Raw genomic sequence first — 11,723 nt, forward strand, 5'->3', positions numbered from 1 at the left:
ACACTATTTGCAGATGCGTGCCCGCCCGGCGCACAGTTTTAAAGGAAGATGGAAGCTGCGTTGGCTTTGGTTTCGCACGCGCTGGGTGTTCCCCCAGCAGCTCACTATTCCTTTCATGATTAGCTCGCCGAAGAGCAGGCCCAGCGTGTCGTCCCCATGTTGAAAGAGAGAAGTCAGTGAGGTTCGAGAGCTTCCCCCAACGCTCCCGAGCACGCAGTAGCAGAGTTGAGCTAGAAAGTGAATATGACAAATCTAGGTGTCTAGCAGCCTCCTCAGCACATGGTTCTCTTGTGGTCCAGCCCTAGCCTGAACCACCGCCCATCACCACCCTGCAGCTGCTCGAATGTCTGTCTGCCCCAGTCTTAGCCTCGGCCTCCACCCTGTATTCTGCAGTTTTCTTCAGCGCTGAGTCCTGACTTTAGAGTATAGAACAAAAGTATGCTATGTCTAAATACGGAGTTTAAAATGCATTATAAGATCAATATTCGGCCTGTCATACAACACCTGGGGTTAGAACAGCATTTTGCAGGATGATACATAGTCTTTCTTCAAGTGAACCATGGAAGAGAATGTCTTACCACAAACCCACCAGTCACTACTCCAAAGGCACCATAGGGTCCATTTTCTAAGCCGGATCTGGAGCCAAAAGCACTCAACCCTTGGCTCAACTTCAGCCCTTCCCGGTAGTTTTGATCCCATGATTCCATCCCTGAAAGAAACCTCTTCTTCTGCAGTATCTCTGTGTGACTCTGCCATACGAAAGTGTAATTAGAACAGCATGGCGCCAGCAAGATGGTCCATTTACCTCATCCTGCACCATTCACGTGCTTTTGAAATATGTTTCTAATATCTGAGGTGCATGGGGCCAAATTCCCTTCGCGTTTTTTCACATGCATGAGTAAATCCACACAGACTAAACCCCTTGGGCCTTAGGTTCTGCTTAGAAGTTCTTTTTTTTTTTTCTTTTAAAGAAAACAAATATTCCATTAAAACGACACAGTGTACTCTGCATATTTTTAGGACAATTAGAGTTTAGAATTCCCTCTTCTTCCGCCCATTGCAACAAAAAAAAAAGTTTTCTTAACTATTTCCTTACCAAGAATGAATAGAAACTGAGGTGAAGGATTTTCCTATCTTTAACATTACTCTTTTCATGTCGCTTGTCAATGATAATGGATGGTGGGTTGAGGCCATTGCTGTGTTATTCCAGAAGGATCCAGACTCCTCTGCTCCATTACCAGATCAATCCTTTCTAGGTAACTATTTGCAAACCTATGGAAACATTTACTTAAAACAGGAAAAAAAAATGAAACTCACAAGAAACAGATGCACGTAAAAGGAAGGAGATTTTCCCCTTGTCTGCTTGGATTGAAATTGGCTCGTGGGACTTTGGTCATTTTTCTGTAGCGCTCCTGACTGTGAAAATAAACTAATAAAGGCCAAGCTGCGCAGGCTGGCCATGTCTCAGCCTGTGAGACAGAGATACAGCAAGACTAAGAGGGAGAGAGACCTACGAGTCATTCTTGCCGTGGAGGAGTCGGAACGGAGCACCAGCTGTGGACGTTGCGTTTGACTGCCTTCATAAGTCTGTTCAGATAGCAACTCCCTGCCCATTAAGCCTGCTCTGCCGGGGCCACACATGTGGATGACGTGGGCCAAGTCAGTGTGCAAATCAAATGTTTGCTTGCAACCAAATTTGGAGAGACAGCTTAGCAGCACTTGCCAAGCCACTCACATTCAAGTCCAAAAGCTCCTGGGCCTTTTCAGAAGGTGATGTAAGACCATCCTTGGCTTCTCTTCCAATTCCTACAAAGTGGATCAAAGGTTAAAATGACACTCCATGCTCACCCTGTGGCAAAAGACATACCTGACCCCGGAATGAGTAGAATCCAGTAACAGCTTGCAATAGCATAGAAACTAGGAATTATATAAATACACACACACACACACACACACACACACACACACACACACACACACACACAATTTTATAGGATCAAAGAAATACGACTTCGCAGGGAAAATGTGTTTATTTAAATTAAAAAATATTGTGAAAATTACAAACCATTAAATACAAAAGACAATTGTCTACAACTCAACGTACTGGAAGGAAGTATATACATCACTTTGTAACAGGCGCAGACAGACTTGCACCAAACCAGGATTAAGCAATGGAAAATGTGACCATGCACATGTCTGTCGCAGTAAAGTTTCAGAATTCAAGTGATTCCAGGCAAGAGGCCAAACTTAACTTGGCTTCTTTCAACTTCAACGGCCCCCTTTGGAGTTGATCCACACTCTGAATCTTAAAGTGAACAGAAGGCCCCTTTCCCCCTCCGACATAAATTACTCTACCTCCGTGTCAAAAACTGATTGAAAAACCAGCTCCTATACTGTGAGTCCCTCGTGGGGACAGTAGTAACTGCTTTGTCTCCAATCTAGGGAGAGTTAGGATAAATAAAAATTAAAAAGGTTTTTTTCCCTAGAGTCAAACTTGGCCTTTTGGGGGTTTTTCTGCTTCCTTCTAAAGGTCTGCAGTGGGCAAAAGAGCCTGCTCTGGCCACACGGAACACTGGCGGGCAGTCCTGAGAACCTCCTTTTAGCCTTCTCTTCCCCTCAGCCGGGAGTGCTCACATCCTGCCATCCACGGAACTCTGCAGAGGAAGCTATGCTATCTGCCTCCTCGGTCCCATCCTGGGAAAGCTAAAGTAAGGAGGACTGCTGATCGGCCCCCAATTCCCCAGTCGTCACACTCTCTAGTCTCCAACTGCGCCTTTAAGTCAACACATCCTTCTCCAGACTAAGCAGCCAAAGGGGAAATACTTGGTCCAAACTTCCTCACACCAGGCTGTGGAGGATTGATCACACAGAACAAAGTCTAAAGATGTCCTCCCAGCCCCCTGAGGCTGCACAGCCCCAGGAGCCTCATGAAGGCAATGAACCTTATGAGGACATGCCACCAGGACCACACAGTAAATGATCATCGGGACTCAGATCAAGAAGTACAGTGTTTGGACCCCAGCCCTGTTCAATCTCTCCTGAATATGCCCTTCTAGGTCTCAGCTACGTGACAAAACCCCACATGATGAGGCCCACATGTGTCCTCTCTGGCCTCGGAAAACTAGGCTGGGAAAAAGAGCCACAGCAGTGCCATCGATGGTTTGGCCTTGGCTAACCCCCACCATTACCCAATCTGGAAAGGTCAGCAGGACCACCCTGAACGTAGGCTTCGAGTCTGAGGAAGCTCACTGACAGAGAAAGCCATGCTCACCTGCAATGCTGTACCGTCACACGTCAGAGTTCAAGCTCACGGGTGAGACCAAAGCTCAAACTAGGTCATAGCTTATAGCCCCAGCTAATGTGGACATATGTACACACTGCTTTCTCCCCTCACATTGTGCAAACAATCTGGGTTCTTCCTCCAGCTTTCTCCACATCAAAATTTCCCCATCAAGCATTCCCCCTCCTAATCCAAAAGACACGTGTAATTCTCTGTGACCAAATGCCACAGGCACACACTAAAGATACTTACAGCCAATCAGATCTAGAAGAACAAAGCTCTAGGCAAATTAAGCAAATCAAAAGTAGTCCTTCAGCCTGCCCTGGGCAGTTGTCAGCCCTGGGCACAGACAGATGCTGTAGAAGTTACCCAGGGCATCCAGTGAAAAACAACACATTCTCCAGCCAGATGCTGAACAGGGACCCCCAACACCCAGACCCCAGAGTAAATGGTCATGCAGTGATGGGTCCGAACCACAGGAACCTCCAGGACTCCAGTTGAGCCTTGTCTCTCCCTGCCCCATTTTGGGGGCTTGCCCACCGTCTGTTCAAGGTGGCAGCTGCAGAGCAAAAGTGAAACCAGGCACTTCACATACGCCTCTCCTCGGTCAAGCGTGGCTTACGGAGCCACCTCCAGAGGCCTGGGGGTGCTAGGAATTCTGATGAATGTTTTCTGAAGACCCTTCACTGCTTTCATTGAGAGGTGTCTCGGAGGTCTCCTCCAGCTCATCGTCAGCTCCTTCCTCCTGGATGGTGAGGTGCACGTCTGGGGAGGAGGACTCAGAGCTCACACTGTCCCCTTCCATTGAGCAGAGGGTGCAAGAGAGTGCAGGCGCCACGCTCTCTTGCAGCATATTCAGCATCATGGGCACCTGTGCTGACCTCAGGCCCGACATCATGGGCAGCGGCTTCATAGCCTCCCCCCACAGCCTCTCCTCATCTTTGTACAGCAGCAGGAGGCTAGACTTCTTCTCCCGTCTCTTGGATTTCATGTAGCCCAGCATGATTCCGATCAGGAAAATGCCGTAGAAGGACATAACGACCAGAATATAGAAGTATTCATTGCCATTACCACTGCTGTTACTAGGCACATGGGACTCGAGGGGGCTGCTGGAGGCTGCAGCGCTCGGGTGTGTACTGTTCAGAGGCTCCATCCTCAGCATTGAGATGCCGCTCACACAGCCGGGGGCTGGGGAGAAAGCTGCAAGTTAGACCTTCCACATGGATCCGCAGGAGAGCAGAAGCCAAGCGCATGGCTCAGGAAGTTGCAATAGATCAAAAGAAGTAATTAAGAACAGGAATGAGAGAAATAGCAGGATGTAAGGCATCTCATCAAACAGTTAACAGGGGTTAGCTCTGAGAGCTTGGAGCAAGTCACAGAAAATAGGGGAGGGAATGAAAGAAGAGTGAGAAAAACTTTCATCAGATAGAAGAAAGATAGATGATAGATAGATAGATAGATAGATAGATAGATAGATAGATAGATAGATAGATAGATGATAGATAGATAGACTTTATTTGCATTTCAGAAAATAACCATGCATTAGTTCCAAACTTTAAACATTATATACCATATAGAGATTCAGAGAAAAAAAATAACAACTTTGAAAGGCATGCTTTAATGGGCAGGGCAAGAGCAAACTTAACATTTTGTTTCAAAAGCTGCAACTTTCTCATATTCAAAGTAAAGCTTCCTTAAAAGAAGAAAAAAAAAGCAAGAAAACTTTCCCTACTAAGAGTTAAAACTATCCGTCTTGCATGTCTCGGAAGAGAAGGAGCCTCGCTAACTTACCGAAAGCTGACAGTTCGTCCCAAGTGTGGAACTCCTAAATGGCTGAATCGGAGGACGTTTTTCTTCTGGGTCGGGCTCTGCGCTCTGACAGCCCCGCTGCTGTCCTTGGGATATATAGTCAAGAAATGCATCGTCACGTGTTCCGGGAGGAAAATTTACAACAGAGGTTGACTGTGGCGGAGCGAGCAGTGAACTCGGAGCACTGCAGTTCAACTCTCTGAACTTTGCAGCTGCGGAGAGGAAAAAGAGGGGGAGGTAGCAGCCGCTTGCTCCTCCCGCCCCAACTCAGAGCAAGAGGCTTCTTCAGGTGGCCAAAACGATGTGCAGAGGAAAGAGCGTGCTCCACTTGAGATGTCACCCCAAAGCCTACTCTCACTAACAAGGAGTTTATGTTTCATTTTCCTTGCAGGAAATAGCCAGTATGTCATCCATAGGTTGTCAGAGGAAATCCAATCCTGTCATTAGAATGAAAGACAGTTGAATGAAAGCAAGGGCAGAATTTACAGTGAAGGAATAATGGCTTCCGTTTTAAGTTCTTCCACTAATTGATAAGCCCTTCCTTATTCGATGCCTTGGACTAGTACAATAAAATTGGTAGCTAGTGAGGGACAGGACTGTTCAGCAAGCAGAGTCCTAAGAATTGTATTTTAAGTTCATTTCCTCTTAACCACTCTAAAATGCAAGGCTGGCTAGTGCAGGTTACCCTTTAAAAGCATGGAAGTTCTACCTGCCTCCACACCAAAGGCTGGCTAGTGCAGGTTAGCCCTTTAAAAGCATAGAAGTTCTACCTGCCTCCACACCAAGCTCACAAATACATTCTTGATAGAATCTTTTAGATTCTACTCAGGGATTGGTGGACATCTGTAATCCAGTAGTTGAGGGGCTGAAGCAAGGGGACCATGAGTTCAATGTCAGCCTGGGCTACAAACGTAAGCCCTGTAGGAAAACGAAAATCTTCCAGATTCTCTTTAGTAGTCTGTGTAAAGTGGAAACGTACTGGTGGGAGCCATTGAGAGCTCCATCCTGCCTCCCACAGCCATGCCTCTGAAGCAGCCACACGGACTGTTCACACATGGCTGTGTATCTCAGGCAGGTCGTGAGAGAAGCAGGCATTCTCTCAGTGAGCCCCCAAACACGGTTTAAGTTCTAAATACCGAGGTGGGCCCCATGTTTAAAAGGCTGCTGTGAGTGACATGGGAAGAGCCACCAAGGACTTGGTCGCCAAGTCACTTGCTTCCTGGGATGTTTACTCTAAAAGGCTGTCATTCCAAGTCCAAGTAAACTGGCAGTAAACTGGCCTTTACCTCCAGCTGCCTCCGATCTAGTCGCTGCAGCCGCACTGGCATGCATGCCGACTCTAAACAAAGCATCACTGCTGGGTCATCAAGCTGAAGCTGAGGAGAGCAATGGGAACTTTCCTCTGACTGTACAAAGCACACATGGTCCATGTGCTAGAACTATCCTTGTGAGTCTGGTGCCGTGACTGAGGCGAATTCTGACGGGCATCCTAGGAAAAGAGTTGAACTAAGGGTCCATGGTCCTGGACTACTCACCTGATGCTTTGGTCTGTGGTCACGCCAAAACTCCCCAGCTGGCACTGAGGTGTTACCTGCCATTGATCCCAGCACCAAGGTCATTCATGCAATGACATTTTGCTCATATCAGTACAGCTGGGCTCACCACTCTGCCTGTTCAAAACTCAACAGCCACATGGTAGACCTGGCCTTTTCCAGCCATCCTCCATGTAGACGCTGGCAATCGTCCATTCATATGTGCCTGTGGTGGCTCATCTGGAAGAACGGAGTAGGAAGGACCCATGAGAAGCATTCCTATTGGTATTTGCCATAGTATTATTGCTCATGTACCTTGGGATGGATAAGATTGGTCATCACCAGGGGAGGGGAAGTTGCCAGGCACTGCAAACTGGAAAAGACAGGGTAGGAATATGTGTCTCCGGGTTTAAGAAGGGGTGGCCACACAGCCAGGTGTCCGAAAGACAAGTAAAGGCTGAGTAGCCAACAAAATGAATCCCAGGCCTGAGCCTACAGCCCCAAGGCACTAAAACCAACAACAGAACTGTCTTCTGGAACAAATCTAGAAAGGAGACCAAAGGACTAAGAAACTAGAAACTGGGAGAGTCAAGCCCAGTGCAGAGCTTGTCACAGGCATCGGAGAAAGAAGGACCCATGAAACCACAGACTGCCTGTTGGTGACCCTGTGACATCTGATGCCCCCGAGTGTTGCAGGGATCTCTCTAGGAAACAATTCAAGGAAAGCATTGAGCACTGTCATCAGGCAGAGATGATTGCTCAATTTATGTGTTTTGCTGTCATGGTTGGGTAACCTCCCCCGCCCCACCGCGCCCCAGCCATTACCTAAGGCTTCTGGTAGCTTCCTAGTGTACAGACGTCTCTCTCCAGACTTCCCATCACCGCTTGTCCTTGCTAACCTCCCCCACCCTGGGAATGAAACTCAAGATCTGGGCTTGCAAGCTCCTGGCCTCACTCGGTCTTCTCCCCAGGACTTCTTCATAGCCGGGTGGTAAGAACAGTGGCTCTGAGCAATGGTGTTAATGAGAGAACTGAGCGACCTTCTAGAAGGTGTGTTCTGTCTGGGCATGAGAGTCAATAATCATTCACTTTGTGCCACAGCTTCAGGAGGCAGCCATGATAAGGAAATGAACCCATATCAGAAACACTTTTTTCCATGCTGCAGCTAACACTTCCATTTTCTTAACGGGAATGTGTCTTAGTTCTGGACCAACTTCTCACGAGTGTTTATGGATGTGCTTTATGAATCTTGCCCAAGAAACGTTTCCTTAAACCATTGTTCTCTAGAAGTTCACTCAATTTTTCTACAGTTTTTATAGTTGTTTTATAGCTGAAACAATGATCTATTTCAAGCTAATTTCATTTTATGATGGAAAGTATGAGTCAAGGTATGTGTCTGCGTTGCACATGCGTGTGTAAGTATGCTCACAACTGTGAGTGCATGTGGAGGTCAGCAATCGACACTGAGATGTCTTCTTCAGTCACACACACACACACACACACACACACACACACACACACACACACTATCTTCTGAAACAAACTTCGGTGGACCTGGAGTTTACTGTTTTGACCAGGCTGGCTGGCCACTGAGGCCGAGGCATCTGTCTGTCTCTGTCTTCTAAGTACTTGGCTTGGTGTCCCCAACATGGGTGTTGGGGGTGCAAGCTTGGGTCTTCATGCTTGCACAGAAAGGGCTTTACTCACGAGGCCGCCTCCTCAGCCCACGGTCCTAATTTTTTAATGTGTGGAAGTACAGCTGTCCAAGCAGAACTTGTTGGAAAGACTCTGTTTCCCTACTGGATTATTTTGAACTGTTGTTAACAACCACGGGGCTTGGAGAGATGGCTCAGTACTTAGGGGTGCAGGTATTGCTCTTGCAGAGGCCCCAAGTTTGGTTTCCAGTACTCATGTCAGAAAGCTCACAACCATCTGTAACTCTGATGTGAAAGGATCTGACCCCTTCTTCGAGTCTCTGTGGACACCCACACACAGACATGCAAAAATACACATAATTTAAGAAATAAAAAATAAGTAAATCTTTAAAAAGTAATTATTAACTTTATATGTCCAGGTCTATTTCTCAACTCTTTGTTCTGCCTTTTGATGAAATCACTTTAAATTGGAGGCAGAAGCAGGCGGATCTCTGTGAGTTCAAGGCCAGCCTGGTCTACAGATCAAGTTCCAGGACAACTAGTACTGTTACACAGAGAAAGCCTGTCTCGAAAAACCAAGAAAAAAAATGCCAGCCTGGTCTGTATAGTGTGTTCTAGGCTAGCTAGAGCTACATGGTAAGACGCTATCTTTAAAAAGAAAAAAGAAAGAAAGAAAAATTATTTATCTGGGTGTCTATTCGGTACCAAACTCACATCAACCCTGTGAAATATTATAACCATTTCATTAAAAAGAAATTGTAAAGGCCAAAATCTAAAGCAATTTTCCCCAAGTCGGGCCATTAATGATAGAATCAGGAGTGTGTGTGTGTGTGTGTGTGTGTGTGTGTGTGTGTGTGTGTGTGTATGTATGTGTGCCTATGTGCCTGTGTATGATGCTTGTGTGTGTGCCTATGTGCCTGTGTGTGTGTGCCTATGTGCCTGTGTGTATACGTGTGTGTGTGCCTATGTGCCTGTGTGTATACGTGTGTATGTACCTATGTGCCTGTGTGTGTGCCTGTGTGTCTGTGTGCTTTTCTGCATGTGTACATGAATGCACATATAGACTTATGCATGTGGAGACTAGAGGGCCATGTTGTGTGTCTTCCTCAACTGCTCTCCACCTTATTCTTTGAGATAACGTCTTTCCATTAAACTTGACCTAACAGATTTAGCTAGATCGGCTAGCCAGTGAGGTCCAGAGATTTTTTTTTTTCCTATGTCAGCCTCCCCAGCTCTGAAATTCTAGATGTGTGCCAAGGCATCCAGCATTTTACATGACTGCTGAGACTCGAACTCAAGTCCTCATGCTCCAGCAGCACGGGATTTCCCAGTGACCCTCCTCTCCCTGTAGAATCAAGATTTGAACAGAGGTCTGTGGAACACCAATGCCTGCTTGCTTCTACTCTCCTTTGTCTCACGAAGGGAAACTAAAAAGCAATTCAGAGATAGCAGAAAATGAAAGTTTGGTATTTATCCAACTTCTCTGGGGTCTGGATAAGCCTTTTTTAAAAAAAAATACATCTAGATGACCAAGTACTCAAACGTAAGTACAAACATTCCCTTTCAAATTGTTTTTCCTGAAGTTCATGCTCTTCCAGCATTAGAATATTCTAGAAAGAGTATGTCGGTGAAAGAGTAGTACCCTTGCCCCATATCCATGTGACCCCAAACAGCCGTTTCCCTTTCGCCTACATGCACAGCTTGTCTGTGGTCTCGTGTTTTGACGTGGTGGGTTGTTTTCTTTCTTTCTCTCCCCTCCCCTGACTCATCCCGACACACACTTTCTCTAGAGCTTTGAGTCTTTGAGTACTTTCATTTCCTGGTGACGTCATTTTCACCAGATGACCCAAGAGTCCCTGGCCACACATCTCTGAAATTATGTTAACAGCTTCTGTGACTAAACAAAGTCCAGGCTGGGATAGCAGCAGAACCATGAATCTCATCGGATGAGACATCAGCACAGAGGGCAGAGATCTGACCCAGCTCTTCCTCGCCCAGGCTACGTGACTGGCCCCATTGCATAATTTCTCTGTGTTTTTGTTTTAGCCACCCGCGAGCATGTCAAGAGGCAAGCATGTCGAGAAAAGGATCGTTAACTGTGCCAAGATCCTCAGCAGTGTCCCAGCATCCACCAGGCTCTCCTGCTCCTGAGCAGCCTGGGCTGCCGGTCTGACGGAGCTTTGCAGAACAAAATCCCCTGTGCCCACCACTGTTTCTGCTCTCCCAGAAACTCTTTCTGAGAAGTTGTATCTGGGAAGGCTTGGGCTGGGTCATCCCTGAGTCATCCTCCCTGGACGCATAGTTCTCAACATTCCTAGCACTTGGAATAAGACAGGGACAAAGCTGGGTATCTGCCAGATATGTAGTACGACCTCCAGGTCCTCCCTATAACTACCAGCTGTGCTCAGGAGAACAAAGCTATGACCACGGCATCTTAGACATCATCCAGAGATGGTTGTGAGGAAAGAATCCACAACTCATGACAGTAAAGATTGATGCTGTTATTAGCTCCCATTTATTATCTATTTTTCAAACTCTTTGCCTGGCATTTATTTAACAAATATTTGGATAATACCTACAATGTACCAGGAATTGCTCTAAGCACTTCTTAGATTTTTATCCTATTTAAGCCTCATTAAAAACTCTATAAGGTGGGGCTGAAAAGATGGCTCAACTGTTAAGAGAACTGACTGTTCTCACCGAGGACCCAAGTTCAGTTCCCAGAACCTACATCAGAAGACTCACAACTGCCCATTACTCCAGCTGCAGGGGATCTAACATCTCTTGAATACTTGCACTCATGTGCGCATACCCATATGAACACACACACACACACACACACACACACACACATACACACACACACACAATTGAAAATAAATAAAACAAATCTTAAAATAAAAACAATAAGATAGCATTGAATTGGCATTCCCTGGGGAGGAGTAAACAAACAATTCTCCTCCCCAGATAGATGCCAATGCCAATGCCAGGCTCAAATAGAACTGCATCAAGGTCCAAGTTGGTGGGACCAGTGAGTTTATTGGGTTTCCTTATAGAGCCTAGACAAGGGGTTACTTACATGAGTGTGGTAAACCCAAAACTGCTGTAGCACTGCAAAGTCCCACACCACCAGAGCAAGGAAGCTCCTCCAGTCATCCCCCTGTCTCCACTCCCCACAGTACCAACAGGGGCTGGGAATCCAACCCAAGGCTTCTGGAAGAACAACCAGTGCTCTAAGATCATTGCGTCATCCTTCCAGTCCAACAGGAGGAGTTGATTAGAAAAGTTACGGGACCTGCCCCAGATCTCATCACAGGGCAAGGTCATGGTGCCTCTAGAGAAGCAATCTGAAGAGTGGTGGGACCCAGAGCCAAGGCTTCGGTGCCACCTTGTAGGACCCACTTCTTCAGGTGACCATCCTGTGTGTCCCAGCTTGAAGTGGTAGCA

The 11,723-nt window shown here is 46.6% G+C and overlaps 1 protein-coding gene across 1 annotated transcript; it reads right to left on the minus strand.

Moving 5' to 3' along the window:
* Positions 1-3,780: 3,780 nt before the first annotated feature.
* Kcne4 (potassium voltage-gated channel subfamily E regulatory subunit 4) lies at positions 3,781-5,202 on the minus strand. The gene is made up of 2 exons (XM_016009845.3): positions 5,072-5,202; positions 3,781-4,468 (listed from the first exon to the last, which is right to left on the minus strand). The coding sequence occupies exon 2, from the start codon at positions 4,440-4,442 to the stop codon at positions 3,930-3,932; it is 513 nt and encodes a 170-aa protein (XP_015865331.1). The 5' UTR covers positions 4,443-4,468; positions 5,072-5,202; the 3' UTR covers positions 3,781-3,929.
* Positions 5,203-11,723: the final 6,521 nt, after the last annotated feature.

Source organism: Peromyscus maniculatus, chromosome 13 (assembly GCF_049852395.1).
Source record: "Peromyscus maniculatus bairdii isolate BWxNUB_F1_BW_parent chromosome 13, HU_Pman_BW_mat_3.1, whole genome shotgun sequence".
NCBI classification, from domain to species: Eukaryota; Metazoa; Chordata; class Mammalia; order Rodentia; family Cricetidae; genus Peromyscus; species Peromyscus maniculatus.

What these genes read in the sequence shown, in the direction of transcription:
- Kcne4 (XM_016009845.3), bottom strand. Translation starts at nt 4,442, where the DNA reads ATGCTGAGGATGGAGCCTCTGAACAGTACACACCCGAGCGCTGCAGCC.